This window comes from Oncorhynchus tshawytscha, linkage group LG09 (genome assembly GCF_018296145.1).
Source record: "Oncorhynchus tshawytscha isolate Ot180627B linkage group LG09, Otsh_v2.0, whole genome shotgun sequence".
Classification (NCBI taxonomy): Eukaryota; Metazoa; Chordata; class Actinopteri; order Salmoniformes; family Salmonidae; genus Oncorhynchus; species Oncorhynchus tshawytscha.
In genome coordinates, this window is record NC_056437.1 from 35,301,172 (window position 1) to 35,319,951 (window position 18,780).

The 18,780-nt window shown below is 44.0% G+C and overlaps 1 protein-coding gene across 8 annotated transcripts in view; it reads right to left on the minus strand.

The window, feature by feature from the left end:
• Nucleotides 1-18,780, minus strand: part of ncor1 (nuclear receptor corepressor 1) — a 110,833-nt gene that overhangs the window by 41,289 nt on the left and 50,764 nt on the right. For 6 of the 8 annotated variants that reach the window (XM_024431758.2, XM_024431755.2, XM_024431754.2 and 3 more), the window contains exons 11-14: nucleotides 17,150-17,240; nucleotides 16,480-16,658; nucleotides 12,356-12,410; nucleotides 12,095-12,196 (exon numbers count right to left, since the gene is read on the minus strand). In XM_024431758.2, coding sequence (XP_024287526.1) covers nucleotides 12,095-12,196; nucleotides 12,356-12,410; nucleotides 16,480-16,658; nucleotides 17,150-17,240 — 427 coding nt within the window. Of the gene's footprint in view, nucleotides 1-4,336; nucleotides 4,637-12,094; nucleotides 12,197-12,355; nucleotides 12,411-16,479; nucleotides 16,659-17,149; nucleotides 17,241-18,780 lie in introns of those variants that run through there. The other 2 variants (XM_024431757.2, XM_024431756.2) reach the window with 2 other exon arrangements.

Sequence of the window (18,780 nt, forward strand, 5' to 3'; positions counted from 1 at the left end):
AACCGCTACCTCCGCCTTTGTGCAAGGAGGAGCAGGAGGAGCACTGCCAGAGCCCTGCAAAATGACCTCCAGCAGGCCACAAATGTGCATGTGTCTGCTCAAACGGTCAGAAACAGACTCCATGAGGGTGGTATGAGGGCCCGACGTCCACAGGTGGGGGTTGTGCTTACAGCCCAACACCGTGCAGGACGTTTGGCATTTGCCAGAGAACACCAAGATTGGCAAATTCGCCTCTGGCGCCCTGTGCTCTTCACAGATGAAAGCAGGTTCACACTGAGCACATGTGACAGACGTGACAGTCTGGAGACGCCGTGGAGAACGTTCTGCTGCCTGCAACATCCTCCAGCATGACCGGTTTGGCGGTGGGTCAGTCATGGTGTGGGGTGGCATTTCTTTGGGGGGCCGCACAGCCCTCCATGTGCTTGCCAGAGGTAGCCTGACTGCCATTGGGTACCGAGATGAGATCCTCAGACCCCTTGTGAGACCATATGCTGGTGCGGTTGGCCCTGGGTTCCTCCTAATGCAAGACAATGCTAGACCTCATGTGGCTGGAGTGTGTCAGCAGTTCCTGCAAGAGGAAGGCATTGATGCTATGGACTGGCCCGCCCGTTCCCCAGACCTTAATCCAATTGAGGACATCTGGGACATCATGTCTCGCTCCATCCACCAACGCCATGTTGCACCACAGACTGTCCAGGAGTTGGCGGATGCTTTAGTCCAGGTCTGGGAGGAGATCCCTCAGGAGACCATCCACCACCTCATCAGGAGCATGCCCAGGCACGTGGAGGCCACACACACTACTGAGCCTCATTTTGACTTGTTTTAAGGACATTACATCAAAGTTGGATCAGCCTGTAGTGTGGTTTTCCACTTTAATTTTGAGTGTGACTCCAAATCCAGACCTCCATGGGTTGATAAATTTGATTTCCATTGATACTTTTGTGTGATTTTGTTGTCAGCACATTCAACTATGTAAAGAAAAAAATATTTAATAAGAATATTTCATTCATTCAGATCTAGGATGTGTTATTTTAGTGTTCCCTTTATTTTTTTGAGCAGTGTATATATATATAGAGAGATTAGTGTCATTTCTCCAAATTTGAAACCCTTTTTCAAAGTTTCAGAGACCTCTCTGATGAGAATAAGCTACCCGTCCTGTTGAGGGAAGACGCAGAGAGCTGTGGGATGGCAGCACACTACATTGCTGCCTGCCATAAAGATGGGGAACAGTGTCTGACAGACCAATCAACCTGCACATGTCCTCTACTGTATACTTATTGTGATTGTTCAATGTATGGTTATTTTGACCCTTGGTTATTGTTGTTACTGTTGTCCCGTTGACCATTTCGATTCTTATTATTTTCATATTGTAAATATCCAAAGTAAGCTTTGGCAATATGTACATTGTTATGTCATGCCAATAAAGCAAATTGAATTGAGAGAAAGAATTTAAAAAGGATGAGTGTGACTGCATGAAGATGACATTGGGGGGTGGGCTCCCTCTACAGACGGAACACAACATAGAGACCACTTGGCCAAGTAGACGTCGATTGTGTTCAGTAAAACAAAACACATTTGCAACAAGAACAATCTATTGCTATTAGACAAGTTCAGGTTATAGGCTAGCTCCCTGTTTCACTCTATTTAAAACATTTCAGTTCTCTACTAAAGTTATTCCTCTACACTAGGGCAGTCCTGGTGGGGTCAGGGAGGTCCTGTGTTTGTTTTGGAGGTCATCTGCGCACCACGATGGCTTTCCTGCTTTATCTCCCCATTCTGCTCAAGTGCTTCCAGTGCTGCCTTCCACACTACAGATGTAAAAAAACACCAGGGTTTTACAGAGCTTTTTCCCCCTGACCTGGTTTTAAATTTTCCCCCTGCTCGCTTTTCGCTGATTCACTAGCGCTGTTTGAGTTAGGAAATGACTGAACCCCAAGTCTTTTCCTACCCTGGAGTTTTTAAATGGGGCATCACACACACACACACACACACACACACACACACACACACACACACACACACACACACACACACACACACACACACACACACACACACACACCAGACACACAGACACACACACTTCAACAAACTGTAATAAGAAAAGAACAGGGGCCTCCTGAGTGGCGAAGCCGTCTAAGGCACTGCATTACTGCAGAGTAATCACTACAGATCCGTGTTTGATACCGGCCTGAGTCGCAGCCGGCCGCGACCGGGAGACCAATGAGGCGGTGCACAAATAGGCCCACCATCGTCCGGGTTACGGGAGTGTTTGGCCGGCTGGGATGTCCTTCTCCCATCGCACTCTAGCAAGCTCCGGTTTGGCAGGGTCGTGTTTTGGTAAAAAGTACCACAAAAAAGGAACAAAATAAACTGTTCAAAAACACCCAACTACTTACTGTCTACCGCTAGCTATTCAATCGTCTACCTAAATTCAGTTCAGTATGACCTTGACTTAAATGAGCTGGGAAAACAGAATAACCCTTTAAGAAAACACTCTCCATCTAGAATTCAGTCGGATTTGGTTTCTTCGCCAAGGGAGCAAACAGAATAACCTTTACAGAAAATACTATCTACTGCTAGCCATCGAACCCACCTAACTACAATTTAGTTTGACCTTTTATGATCCTATGAGCCAATAGGCTAATCCAATTAGACAACAAATGCACTAAAATGTCTGTCCTCCACTTCACTGCACTCCAGACCTGGGTTTAAATACTATTCAAAATAATTTATAATACTTTATCAGTGCTTTAATGCGCTTGCATGTTTTCATGGACAAATAGAATAGTCTTAACCTGCATGTCATTGATCCAGGATCCAGTTCACTGTTCCAAGTAGGCACCTGAAAATTTAGGTTGAGGGCAGGGCTTGGCCCTCTTTGGTATCCAAAGCTAATGGGATCTGCTTGACTGCTGCCAAGCGATTAAGAAAATAACAAGGGAGAGAACCCACATTTTCTTGCCATAGCAAGGAAGCATTTTTTTGGTTTAACCTTTATTTAACTAGGCAAGTCAGTTAAGAATAAATTTGTATTTTCAATGACGGCCTAGGAACAGTGGGTTAACTGCCTTGTTTAAGGGCAGAACGACAGATTTGTACCTTGACAGCTGGGGGATACTAACTTGCAACCTTTCGGTTACTAGCCCAATGCTCTAACCACTAGGCTACCCTGCCGCCCCATTGTTGAGAGTAGTTGTAAAGACAGACGTGGCAATTAAGATTTTCAACTGTCCGCAATGTATATTTCTCCACTTCTTCTCCTGCCGTCTGTATGGGTGAGTGTAAAAGCCTGCCACTTGCTGTAGATGAGAGAATAGCATCCATGTGGCTTTTATTGAGGGTAGTAATTCCCATGAAACTGCACAGGGATTTGGTTCCAGCTCATGTCTAGGTCACCTTTAAGACTCCATGACACGCACGCGCACACACACGCACGCGCACACACGCACGCGCCCTTTGGCCCTGGAGGACGTGGCTGGAGGAGAAGGTCAGCAGCCTCTGGCACCTCTAGAAATAACAGCCATTCCAGTCAGGAGGCATTTCAACATTCCGCATTGCCATGCAGGGAGCCAAGCAGAGGGACACACAACAGGTTTGGTGGAGACACAGACATTTTGGAAATACAAGTGTAATGTGAATATTCTTTGTGTTTGCTTTTCTCCAATGTACAATTATTTGGCAATTACTTTTAAACGCAATAACTATGAGCTACTACTATTTCAAAACAGATCCATTCTACATCCAATGTCTAGCATGAAAAAAATATGAGATTTCAATAAAAAAGGAATCGTTACACTAGCACTTTGAAATGCTCTTGAACTTCACTAGAGATAGAGTTAAGTAAAGACGGGAAAAGCATGCAGTCCCTGTGCTCTACATTTTCGCTGGTTACTGGGTCAGCCCTGAACATGATGAATGATAGAAAGGGGAAAAAATGACTCACACAACCTCTAAAAGGGGCTGCTGAAGTTCCTCTCCAACTCCATTTGCAGGCAGCAGGCACATTTGTACAAGCAACTAGCCTACCGTACATCAACAACAACAGCAGCAAAAACCAGGCACCGTGCACTGCAGCCATGAGACTGTGTGATTGTGCAACAGTACAGAAAAAAACAGGAACTGTACTAAAATCCACGAAGTGTTCCCTGTTGTAACTAAACGTGTGTTAGAAGTAAGTTTAAATGCAAGCAACTGTGGCTGTCCAAGCAACTGAAAAAGAGAGCGGGAGGGAGAGCAAAAGAGCACGCGGAGAAAGAGATCAGTCGAGCAAGCAGCGAGAGAGACAGACAGACAACACACCGCAGTACTAGCTTCAAAGTCAGTAGCGGCATACCTGCAAGCTCATTTGTCGTTCATAAAAACCTTGTTGCCATTGATCAAGCCACAGCCTATAGGCGTAGCAGGTGTGAGTTTGGCCGGACCCCCGGAGGCGGTAGTGATACCTCCATTGCAGCGGTACAGATACAGCAGGACAGCGGCACCAAAGCAGAGCTCCTTAGAAGGGCTGCCTGGCCCCGGCACTGCCACACATATTCCAGGAAAGCATGTCATCAGGCCGTTTAAGCCGCCTGAAAAATCGCCCATCTCACATGCACACTCTAATCTATGGGGGGTTACTCAAGGTAATCCCTGCCGAGTGCTTCTCTTTGATTGGCACTCGCAGCAGCATAGCAAGTTTTTTGGGCCTGTCATATCACTGGGGCGTACCACTCTGCTTTTCCTGGGGGGGTTGACTCTCTCGCTCACCGCCCAGGAAAGAAAGAAAGGAAATGGAGAGGGGGAAAAAAGTTGAGCAAAAATTAGTTTAAACAAGCTGGCTAGCCAGCCCTCAGTGCAGACTGTCAGGTTTGTTTTCCTCTTTCTCCTTTTCTCTCTCTAGCTATTTTACTAACTCTTTTTCCATTGCTCCCTCTCCCTCCCTCCCTCCCTCCCTCTTGCAAGTCACTCTACACACATTCTCTGGGGAATTTCAGAGAATTTACAAAAGCTCCAGCCAACGGCTTGTTTAGATCAGCACAACATCCGGCCTGGGCAGGCTGAGCTGCTTTCCACCAAATGACGAGGCCGTGGCATTTTCACTTCACTGTCAATGGGCAGTTTAAATGCATACCGCAATACATGAGTAGACATTTACTTTATTTAAAAACAGGCAAGTCAAGTTAACAAATTATTATTCACGAAGACAGCATGTCAATAAACAATGATGCATTTAAAACACATACCGCCCTATAACACAAAGTTCACACTGCAGTTTTATGAAGCCCTATTTATTACAGAAGAAATGACTTCCTAAAAGCATTTGCATAGAAGGTCATAGTGACTCTGTACTCTGGCAGAGCTAAGCTAACAGTTGTGATTATTGGAATGATTATGCTGAGGGCTGCTAGACAGTGGACATATCTTGCCTCCACTGAACCCAAAGCCGAACTTGTGATCGGTCCTCCTGGCTCCCAGACAAACAGAGCCTTCTCTGTTGTTGTTAAAATACATATCTCAGATGATCCAGGGTTAGCGGAGGCTGCTGCTTGCATAGACTGAAATATAGTAAGACAGTCGCTTCCTCCAACTATTTATTGAAGTTGACAGAAGCCAGACAATCCTTCAATGAGCTCTTAAGTAGTAAAAGCAGGAATGTCCACTGACTTGACACACAAACACACTGGTTTATTATTTGATCAAGTAGGAGTACTTCATGCACACATTCTAACCACTTGACTGGTGGCATTCATCTACAGTGGTTCAGAAGTAGGGAAGTCCACTCGGGGCTCCACCCTGTAGTTGTACGCTGTTACCCTGCCAGGCGAGGAAAGACTGATGAAGGTCACCAGGCAGTGGGAAACGCACTAGTGAAAGGACCACAATGTCACTTATAAAATGTGAAGTAACAAACTATAACTATTAAGATACCGTCAATACAACTGCGCCACGCCAACAATTTCTCACATCGAATATACCCCGTTTCTCCCCACCATAATTTATTGTTAAATATTTTCCAGATAAAACAGGGTTATCAGTGATGCAAACTGGTGAGGGCCCAAAAATATATATATTTTTTTAAATGTGCACTGAAACATGCAAAAAAAATCTGTAAACTGAGTGGGGTTGTCAATATTTTACTAACGACGTAATACCAGGCCAAGTACCACAATACCGAGTAGTATGGTGATACCACAGGGTTTGCCACACCCCTCCCAGGACGCATGTTCCCGTTTTCTAAACGCTCTGCACAAAAGCCTGTCCTCTACACCTCAACTCAACACATTTACTGTACAATAGAACAGGTTACTGCAGAAAATAGCTGATTTGCTAAAACCCAAAAGGCCTACCTGTGATTGGACTGGAGGAATATAAATGCATAATGATGCAGTAAGGGTTAACACAATAGGCCTATATGAAACTATCTTTAAAAAGCCTACTTTTCAGAACACTTTACACATCATTCTCTCTCTCACACACATACACCATCACTCTCACACACAGCTCCCAAAAGTTAGGCCCAAAAATAATTTAAGGAACATAAAAAATATATTTTTTAAAATTCAGATTAAGCTTAGAATAACATTGATTAGGCATATGGATTTTACCTTTGAAGCATCTCTTTGAGTAGGCCGTCTATCCCCGTTTCCATTTTTTCCTATGCCATTGTGCATGGCCAAGGTACCATGTTGTTAGCTAGCTAGCCAAGTAACATGACTAAACACGGTTGTTTGTTATCAACAAACAACTTGCAACCTGTGAGTAGTATAAAACAGCCAGCGACATGGTTCATAAAATTATATAAAATGTGTGCCAATTCGTGGTAGAAAGGGGAGAATGTAGCTCCAGTAATATGGAGCATAACCTTTGAGTGGTTTTCAGTGACGTAAAGGTGACTGTAAGCATGACTGTACCTGTGCTCTGTTTTTCCTCTATGGCAGGGGCACTCAGAGGCTGCTTGACAGCGAAGCCTAGTCAGACTGGCCCTGCTTGTACTTACTGGTGAAATGAAATGATACGTCTCCACTTAGTTCGTGCTGTGAGTTGCTCCAATAATTAAACAAATGTAACAACAGAAACCCAATCACTGCCTGCACACCCCAGCTTGCCATTATGGCTAAATAACATTTTAAACCTGATGGAGAAGTGGGGTGAGAAGCAAGCGGAGTAGGCTAACGGCTGGTTGGGGATACTGCTGGATGCTCACAGCAGTCACACATGATATCAGAATGCTTCATCCAATAAGACATATTTGACATCAGGCTTTGAACTCTGCTTGATATTCTATTTGAAAGACACGTAGGGATTCATTCTGTGCATTCTGTCATTAATTGAGAGAATGTAGTGATCCCACGGAGAGGATCTGTTCGCGCCCATCACCTCAATGGGTGATGCACTCTGCGTATGCACACTTTATCGTCAGACCCCAAGCGGATGAACTATTTTGAGATCAAAACTGTGAATTTGGCCGAAAACTGACGTGTTTTCATCCCTGTGCTCTGTCAGAGAGAGAGAAGGTGAGAAGAGGTGGACCGGTGAATCAAACCCTGTTCTCCAGGTGGTGGGCGATATTTGGTCTGGAGGCTGCAGGCACCACTATTGCTAGATCAACCGATTATGACGTATCTGATGTGGTCCCACTCACTCTTGGTGCTCTGCGCTTCTGTGACCGGATCTATGTGTTTGGTTGGCTGGGGCCATAGTTCATACATAGAATGTTCTGCACATACAGGGCCAGAGAGAGCCAAATGCGTCAATGAGATGCACACACGGGCCAGAGGAAGGGCCAGAGGCATCGATGAGATAGGAAAGCCCCATAAGGAAAGCAGAGGCAGTCTATCCTCCTGGTAGACAGTCAGTGGAAAGAGGAGAGCTCAGACACCATACGAGCTGATAGGGAATGAATGATGTAATCAGCTGTTAGATCTATGCTGGGAATTTCAAAACGAGGTTAAATGTTAGTCAGAAACATCAGTCACATGTGGTGATGAGTCATGGAGATGATTGATCATCGCAACAATTCACAACATTTTACCTGCATTTTGTTAATATTATCATAACCCTGCAAACGTAAACAATGTGTACCAATGATTTTAAAAATCCAGTATAGCAGTTAATAGATGGGACTTGTATTAGTTTCATACGAAGACGTTGTTCCGCCAACTTTACCATACCGCCAACTTTTGTTATATATCTGAAAGGTATTGCCGGTATCAATGCCAAAACTTCTAATTCCGCCTAACGACCAAAGCATTTTGGTTAACTTCTGCCTATGGATTAGTATTAAACGTAGCTGTAAATGGCACACACTATGCTATTCAACTCTTGATGGTTGCTAGGCAGCGGCAGTTAATAACCATCCTCCTACCAGTTCTAAACTTTGCGAGGCATGTCACTTCTCCCATCTCTTCAGAGGCATGTCACTTCTCCCATCTCTTCAGAGGCATGTCACTTCTCCCATCTCTTCGCATAGCGCACCACTAAGCATGTACTTTAAAAAAATAATTGAACCCCTTTTTCATGATTTCCAATTGCGATCCGATTACAATCTTGTCTCATCACTGCAACTCCACCAATGGCCTCAGGAGTGGTGAAAGTAAAGCTATGCATCCTCCAAAACATAACCCACCAAACCACGCTTCTTAACATCCGCCCGCTTAACCCGGAAGCCAGCTGCACCAATGTGTCAGAGGAAACACTGTTCAATTGACGACCGAAGTCAGCCTGCAGGCGCCCTGGCCGCCACAAGGAGTCGCTAGAGCACGATGAGCCAAGTAAAGTCCCCCCGGCCAAACCCTGCCCTAGCACAGACGACGCTGGGCCAAATTGTGCGCCGCCCTATGGGACTGTGTGACACAGTCGAACCCAGGCCTGTAGTGACGCCTCAAGCACTGCAGTGCCTTGGACCGCTGCGCCACTCGGGAGGCCCATGCACCGTTTCCTAACCACAACTGGATGGATCCATAAAGAATTACTGTGGGAATAAATGTCACTGAATGACGAAAATACAAATGCAAATGCAATTGAAGGCATATATCAAATTGTTGCTTACTGAAACTCCCAAAGTCATCCGATCATTGTAATAAATTTGAAGCAATAGCCTACCTGTGTGTGGTCAACTAGATTATATTTTCAGCACTGCCTTGATTGGGACAGCGCTAACACGCTGCTTTGAGAAAAGTGTGGGGACTCATCTCCATAAATCAATGTCCAATTTGTTTTCACTGAATCTCCGTTAGGACATTGGTTAGGCTACAATTAGGCTGGGGAAACCTTAGCTAAGTTGAGGTGAGGGCTGCCCATGATCATCTTGTCTAGTTGGCTCATTTATTAGAACATTTTGCCAGCATGTTAAGTAGTTTAACAAGTGGATTATTTTTCTCTTCACTCACAGTTGCTTAGTATCCTAGGCCAACTCCCAACCAAAAGCCTGTGACGTCACTGACTTGTCTCAATCAATTGATTGAGCTTCACTGAATCTCCGTCTGAATAGGCTGTGTGGTTAATTGGTTTCTGGCTGGGTAAATAAGTAGAGGTGGTATAATAACTCCTCTATCACTGATTTAGCACAAACATAGCCCAAATCACGTGTAGGCCTATTATCACGTTTTGTCAACTCCAAGAGCCGGCAGAGGTTGCGAGGCTCAGTTAGTAGAGCATGGCGCTTGCAATGCCAGGGTTGCGGGTTCGATTCCCACAGGGGACAAGTACGGAGAAAAACAACGTATGAAATGTATGCACTCACTACTTACTGTAAGTCGCTCTGGTTAAGTGGCTTGCAAAACGTTGTAAATGTAAGAAAACGAGACTCGCATGCTTTTGAAAATAGCAGAGCTTTTAATTTCTAAAATCGGTATCATGATGAAGATGCTCTCAATGTAAGACCCTATGCCTGCTTCTTAACAATGTGAAGTGACAGTAGGGAAGAAATGAAACGTGGATACAACTGTCATATAAAGAAATAGCACTATTTTAATATGACAGCAGTTCCACACGTTCCGGTGACAAGTTGTGTGGGAAAAATATTATGTTATATTCCATTATATTCTTACTACAAAATATATGTGTTGACCATGATCGGGGTAGGTGTGTGTGGTCTGTTTAAATTAAGTATTGATTTCATTCATTTGGACGTAACATAATGAAACTCTAAATATTCTATTGTATATTGTAAATTGTATTGGTCTTACAATGTTTCTTAGGCCCTGCCTAAACACATTTATTTTTGATGGTGTATATTCAATGGATTTATTTAAAAAAAAAATAGATGCCCACCCACATCTGCACACCCCTACTACCACTCGTCACGCACACGGGAGGTATAAAAGCCATATGCAGGCAAGAATGTGGTAAAAAAAAAAAAAGCCTGTTTGTAAGGGGGTCATGAAAACATTGTCAAATTACTTTAAATAGGCAAAATACCGTAAATCCTATACAAAGGCAGTATTGGTGTTCTGTTCCCAGACACAATAGTCTCTCTCACACACACACACACACACACACACACACACACACACACACACACACACACACACACACACACACACACACACACACACACACACACACATCTATCTTATCTCGGAATAATGCCCGTGTGCCCTCCTTTGCCCCAGGCTGCCATGCCCCAGCCTGCCATAGACTCGCCTGGCCTCTGCTCACCTCTGAGAGGCTGGGACAGCCCCAGGGTGAAGGCTGGCTGCCTGTATCAACAGCAGCCCCGGGTGAAGGCTGGCTGCCTGTATCAACAGCAGCCCCAGGGTGAAGGCTGGCTGCCTGTATCAACAGCAGCCCCAGGGTGAAGGCTGGCTGCCTGTATCAACAGCAACCCCAGGGTGAAGGCTGGCTGCCTGTATCAACAGCAGCCCCAGGGTGAAGGCTGGCTGCCTGTATCAACAGCAGCCCCAGGGTATACCACTAACACACTTATGTAACGCTAAAGCACAGTCAAGCAACTGCTCAAATCCAATGGAAAATACTAAATTGTCAACTTAACTGCAGTCTCCAACTATTGCTTAGTTTTTTTCTTCCCTTCAGGCAGTGAGCCTTGATGAATTTGAATGTGGGAGCACAATACCACCGAACCAGGCGATTAACAAACAAATTACAAAATGTGCATAAACCTACTTGATTAAAACTCCTCCAGTGTTCTTGTGATTAGAGGGAAACAATATGAAACAAGTCTGGTTTAAAACAGCACGGCACTCTGCTGGTAAGCAGAGCTCCATGGCAACAGATAACCTTGTGTGAAGACTGCAACTCACCCAATGTTAAAGCAACTCTCTCACTCCTTCAGCGGAAAGAAACGGTTCTGAAAAGTCTCTCACCATAACCAAATGAATAAATTACCTTAAGCCCTTTGAAAAATAAAAAGCAAAACAAAAAGAGTCTACTGCTGTGCATCAACATATTTCAGCAGTTAGAAGAAAGGCAAATAGAGGATAACTGGGTGAGTTCAGATAGAGAGGGAGTATGACTTTCCTTTTTTCCCTCCCTCCCTCCCTCTCGATCTCTCTCGCTCTTCCGTCAGGCCCTGGAAAGCAACACTGAGTCTCCCAACTATGGCAAGCAGATAGAACAGATTCCTGGGAATGTCTGCTGCTCCCCAGCCATTGGATAAATCAGTCTCAGCCAGCTCTGTTCTGCCTCTCTCTGCCTGGGCCCTGGTTCTTATTTACCCACATAGCACATCAAGAGACTCTGCTCGCTCAGCTCCCAAATCTCACACTCCTCACAAACCCCTGTGGTTCTCCCTCCCTCTTCTACACAGAGACAGGGAGGGAGAAAAGAGGGAGGGAGGAGATGGGAGGCACTGTGGGCTAAAAATGGGGTGGTAGGAAGATCAAATAATACAAGCCAAGATAAGATTTGTACACTAGAGGGCCTCCTCCTCCAGAGCCCAACACAAACCATGGTGTGGATAATAAACAAACGCTACGTCATTAACATGGTATATAGAGTGAAAGCAAAAAGGGTCTTCCCCTTTGGCATACCAAGCATTGTTCATTTGTTAAATCCCACCCAGACAGCCTTTCTGGGTATTTCCAAAGCCCATTCATGAACACTAAAATACATTTAGAGTCATTCCCTAGCGAAGATACTTTCTAGAACTCACCTGGTTTCTCCCTCGCCGTCTTCCGTAGTTACGTCTCACCAGCGTCTTGTAGTTCTGGTTCTTCTTGGTCAAGTAGTAGTACAGGACACAATCGGAGACACACTGCAAAGAGAAAGGGGGACATATGAGCCCATGAACATTTTTTATTAACAACAGACAACATAACAAATACAAACCATGTGCTTTTGGGTTTGGGGGAGAGTGGAGAATGGAGGTTACTACAGAGTAAAAATAGAATGAATTAAATCCACTGTAGCTCACCTTTCTCTCTAGATAGGAAGCAATGAGGCCAAAATTCTTTGGGTGCTGAACAAACCTGTGAGAAAAAACAGAGAAGAGAAAATAGTCACAGTTAAAGCTACAGTCTGGGATTCATGGCAGCCCGCCATTTGTTTTGGTATACAGCCGAGGAATGTTGGTAAAGAAAAGTATTGCCTCTCAAAATCATACCCAAAGAGCTTCTGCTAAGTCAGAGAATACAATGTTAAATTATGATGAAAGTGAGCTCCATAAAAATCTTTTGCAACCTAGAGTCGCTAAACGCTTTTCCATACCCTGCAGGCAATTAATACATTTTACATTCTAGAACTCCAAGTGAACTTGATTCGTGACGGGAAACAAAATGAAAATCTTTATGGAATGTACTAATTTGTTTGAATTTCTCTTTAACCACAAAGCATTAGCCAAAAGAGGTCAGAAGTACCTGTGGATAGGATACAGGATATTGAACAAAGTCTCATTGGCCTCTCGCCCTGCCTTGCTTTTTGCCAGTTCTGATTCTGACAGAAACAATGGGAATTTCATTTCTATTCATACACACTATTGAATACGCCCTCTGCATTTCGAGGTCAGTGTTGGAGCATGGGAGCACAGCACCAAGAGTGGGCACAAGGATTGAATGGCTGGAACAAGGTTACCGAGATTTACCACCCAAAACCACTCCCTTGTCTCGAAGGCAGCATCGTGTTGGGGGGGTGCTTGCTGTAGGAGGGACTGGTGCACTTCACAAAATAGAAGGCAACATGAGAGAGGTAATTTATGTGGATATATTGAAGCAACATCAAGACATCAGTCAGGAAGTTAAAGCTTGGTCGCAAATGGGTCTTCCAAAATGGACAATGACCCCAAGCATATTTCCAAAGTTGAGGCAAAATGGCTTAAGGACAACAAAGTCAAGGTATTGGAGTGGCCATCACAAAGCCCTGACCTCAATCCTATAGAAGATTTGTTGGTAGAACTAAAAAAGCGTGTGCGAGCAAGGAGGCCTACAAACCTGACTCAGTTACACCAGCTCTGCCAGGAGGAATGGGCCAAAATTCACCCAAGTTAGTGTGGGAAGCTTGTGGAAGACTACCCAAAATGTTTGACCCAAGTTAAACAATTGAAAGGCAATGCTACCAAATACTAATTGAGTGTATGTAAACTTCTGACCCACTGGGAATGTGATGAAAGAAATAAAAGCTGAAATACATCATTATCTTAACTATTATTCTCACATTTCACATTCTTAAAATAAAAAGTAGTGCTCCTAACTGACCTAAGACAGGGCATTTTTACTAGGAGTAAATGTCAGGAATTGTGAAAAGCTGAGTTTACATACACCTTAGCCAAATACATTTAAACTTCAACTGTAATTATTCATACCCTTTGTAATGACACTCGAAATTGAGCTGACGAGTATCCTTTGATCATCATTGAGATGTTTCTACAACTTGGAGTACACCGATGGTAAATTCCATTGATTGGACATGATTTGGAAAGGCACACACCTGTGTATATAAGGACCCACATCATGGCAAAAACCAAGCCACTGTTGACAGCGCATGTCTGAGCAAAAACCAAACCATGAGGTTGAAGGAATTGTCCGTAGAGCTCCGAGACAGGATTGTGTCGAGGTCAAATTTCTGCTACATTGAAGGTCCCCAAGAAGACAGTGGCCACCATCATTCTTAAATGGAAGAAGTTGGGAACCACCAAGACTCCTCCTATAGCTGGCCGCCCGGGCAAACTGAGCAATTGGGGGAGAAGGACCTTGGTCAGGGAGCTGACCAAGAACCCAATGGTCACCCTGACAGAGATCTTTGTGGAGATGGGAGAACCTTCCAGAAGAATAACCATCTTTGCAGCACTCCACCAATCAGGCCTCTGTGGTAGAGTGCCCAGACGGAAGTCACGCCTCAGTAAAAGGCACATGACAGCCCGCTTGGAGTTTGCCAAAAGGCACCTAAAGACACTCAAGATTATGAGAAACAATATTTTCTGGTCTGATGAAACCAAGATTGAACTCTTTGGCCTGAAGCAAGTGTCACGTCTGGAAGAAACCTGGCACCATCCCTACGGTGAAGCATGGTGGTGGCTGCATGTGGGGATATTTTTCAGTGGCAGGGACTGGGAGACTAGTCAGGATCGAGGGAAAGATGAACGGAGCAAAGTAGAGAGAGTGATCCTTGATGAAAACCTGCTCCAGAGCTCTCAGGACCTCAGACTGGGGCAAAGGTTCACCTTCCAACAGGACAACGACCCTAAGCACACAGCCAAGATAACGCAGGAGTGGCTTCGGGACAAGTCTCCAAATGTCCTTGACTGGCCCAGCCAGAGCCCGGACTTGAACCCGATCGAATATCTCTGGAGAGACCTGAAAATAGCTGTGCAGTGACGCTCCCAATCCAAGCTGTCAGTGCTAGAGAGGATCTATAGAGAAGAATGGGAGAAACCCCACAAATACATGTGTACCAAGATTGTAGCGTCATACCCAAGAACACTCAAGGCTGTAATCGCTGCCAAAGGTGCTACAAACAAAGTACTGAATAAGGGGTCTGAAAACTTACAGTACCAGTCAAAAGTTCAGACACACCTACTCATTCAAGTTTTTTTTTTTTACCGGAGTAATAGTGAAGGCAACAAAAATATGAAATAACACATATGCAATCATGTAGTAACCAAAATATATTTTAGATTCTTCAAGTAGCCACCCTTTGCCTTGATGACAGTTTGCAAACTCTAGGCATTCTCTCAACCAGCTTCACCTGGAATGCTTTTCCAACAGTCTTGAATGAGTTCCCGCATATGCTGTTCACTTGTTGGCTGCTTTTCCTTCACTCTGTGGTCTAACTCATCCCAAACCGTCTCAATTGGGTTGAGGTAGGGTGATTGAGAGGGCCAGATCATCTGATGCAGCACACCATCACTCTCCTTGGTCAAATATCCCTTACACAGCCTGAAGGTGTGTTTTGGGTCATTGTCCTGATGAAAAACAAATGATAGTCCAACTAAGCTCAAACCAGATGGGATGGTGTTACACTTCAGAATATGTGGTAGCCATGCTGGTTAAGTGTGCCTTGAATTCTAAATAAATCACTGACAATGTCACCAGCAAAGCACCACCACACCTTCACACCACCTCCTCCATGCTTCACGGTGGGAACCACACATGCAGAGATCATCTGTTCATCTACTCTGCGTCTCACACAGACACGGTGATTTGAACAAAAAAAATCTAATTTGGTCTCATCAGACCAAAGGACCGATTTCCACTGGTCTTATGTCCATTGCTCGTGTTTCTTGGCTCAAGCAAGTCTCTTATTTTTATTGGTGTCCTTTAGTAGTGGTTTCTTTGCAGCAATTCAACCATGAAGGCCTGATTCACACAGTCTCCTCTGAACAGTTGATGTTGAGATGTGTCTGTTACTTGAACTCTGTGAAGAATTTATTTGGGCTGCAATCTGAGGTGCATTTAACTCTAACAAACTTATCCTCTGCAGCAGATGTAACTCTGGTTCTTCCTTTCCTGTGGCGGTCCTCGTGAGAGCCAGTTACATTATAGAGCTTGATGGTTTTCGTGACTGCAATTGAAGAAACTTTCAAAGTTCTTGAAATTGTCTTAAAGTAATGATGGACTGTAATTTCTCTTTGCTTATTTGAGCTGTTCTTGCCATATTATGGACTTGGTCTTCTGCCAAATAGGGCTATCTTCTGTATACCACTCCTACCTTGTCACAACACAACTGATTGGTTCAAATTCATTAAGGAGGGAAGAAGGCACACCTGTTAATTGAAATGCATTCCAGGTGACTACCTCATGAAGCTGGTTGAGAGAATGCCAAGAGTGTGCAATGCTGTCATCAAGGCAAAGGGTGGCTACTTCGAAGAATCTCAAATATAAAATATATTTAGAATTGTTTAACACTTTTGGTTACTACATGATTCCATATGTTTTATTTAATAGTTTTGATGTCTTCACTGTTATTATACAATGTAGAAAATAGTTTAAAAATAAAAGACCCTGGAATGAGTAGGTGTGTCCAAACTTTTGACTGGTACTGTAGATAGGATGACAAGTAACTAAAAAAGGACTCTATAGACCTGTTAAGGACAACCAAACTCACTTTTCCTTGAAAATATCTTTCTCGTGTTCGGTCCACACATTCATGAACTGCCGAGCCTTGTACATCTTCATTGGGTCGTCCATCAGGCCGTTCATGTTGATGAACCTGACTCGCCTCTGCTCTGTGTCGTACATCATGGGCGGGATGACGGACAGCTGTCTCATCTGCTTCTCGTTGTTCTATTGGACAAGAGGAAGGGGAGGGGTTTAGACATTACATTTGTTATCCTTGTTACAACTTGATTCAATGGCTGCATCCTGATTCTCAACCCTTCTCACCAAGTTTTATTAATTTAAAAGCATTGAGAGTTCTAACCCTTGTGAAATCCATTACAGGAAGTGTGCAACTGCACACTTTAGGAGAAGGGTGAAGAACAGGACGTAGCCAATGACGCTGCTACACTTCTTGAGAAGTGGGGGAAGTGGTAATGTGTTTAGCGGTGTAATGTTAGTAATGTCATAATTAGTAGCGTGTCTTGACCATCATGACATCAGTGTGGACTATGCCTTGAGGGGATTTTTGGGCAGTTGGTGGTGACAACCTCTTTGGGCATAATAATACTCAAACTTGGCAATGGTTCAGTGAAGAATGTTTACATTTGTGAAGTGTGTTCATTTCCACAAGAGCTATAACAGACAAACGGAGATGTTTCAAAGTTAACAGCACTCACCTCCTGTTCAGAAAGGCCGTCGATGATTTCAGAAATCTCATGCTCGCTTCTGGCGATGGTCGCAGACATTCCAGTTCCTCTCTGACCAACCCTAGTGGGAGAACAAAACATAAGGAAATTAAGAAACTACTGGAATCAAAATCACTGTTTAAAATACCAGATGAAATCTTGTTCAAAACCTCTATTATGCCCTCTTGCGCATCCTCCACATAATACTGGGTAGGTGCCATCACATTGTCACATAGGGTGCCCCTCCCCCTTCTGTCACCTTTTCACTTCAAGGAAAAAAGGCTCAATCGAGCTGTATCAAACCGGTTTTCGGAGAAATCTGCAAACAAAGCTTGGAAAACATTAGGTCTGCTGACAAATTAAGTTGCTTTAGCATTCAGGAAGTTAACATCCTTCTCAACCACTTACCATTGACAGTGCATTCAGAAAGTATTTATACCCCTTGACTTATTCCACATTTTGTTGTATTACAGCCTGATTCAAAATGTATTAAATTGTTTTTTCTCTTACCCATCTACACACAATACCCTATAATGGCAAAGTGAAATCATGTTTTTAGAACATTTTGCAAATGTATTAGAAATACACATTTGCATACGTATTCACACCCCTGAGTCTATACATGTTAGAATCACCTTTGGCAGCGATTACAGCTGTGAGTCTTTCTGGGTAAGTCTCTAGATCCTTGCACACATTGCAAGCCTTAATGCTCAAATCAGTTTTATTTTGGTCTACCGACTGTCCAAACAGCCGGTTACAAGTGACCAAATCAGACTTGGGTGGGTTCAGATAGAAGTAATTTGCTGACAAGGCTACGCTAGTTGTCATAGTAACGATGGGTGTGTGTGGAGTGGCGTAGGGTAAGAACACTTAAAACCTCAAAGGATAACATGAACCAACTTTCAAAACAAGTCCTTTTTGGCTAGCCACAGGAGTCAACTAGCTAGCTAGTTAGTGAATGTGCAAGAAAGCTATACAGCTAATTTGATTGTAAACAATTAACACGCTAGTTAGCTACCACATGTTCTTGTCAAACTGTCAACGGAGTAGCTAGCCAGCAAAAAGATATGCGGAATAAGTCTAAAAAACCACTTGAGGGCAAATCAATCAGATTTGAACATTGACACAAGTCACATGACCAGGAATTATATTTGTATGATGTCAAACCACCTACGAAGGGTTGAACTACTTGATTCCATGTGCTTTTTTGGCTGTTCAGAACTACAGGTAGATTTACAAATTCTAATCAGATATGCAAATAAATGGGATTAGAGTCCCTTCAAACTACCAATGTGAACAAGGCTTAAGAGCATTTCACACTTGGATAATACAACATTTGCACATTATTCCTTTTTAAAATTCTTTCAAGCTCTGCCATGTTGGTTGTTGATCATTGCTAGACAGCCATTTTCAAGTGTTGCCATTGATCTAAGCCGATTTACAGTACCAGTCAAAAGTTGACACGCAGGCCTCCCGGGTGGCGCAGTGGTTAAGGGCACTGTACCACCAGAGACTCTGGGTTCGCGCCCAGGTTCTGTCGTAACCGGCCGCGACCGGGAGGTCCGTGGGGCGACGCACAATTGGCCTAGCGTCGTCCGGATTAGGGAGGGTTTGGCCGGTAG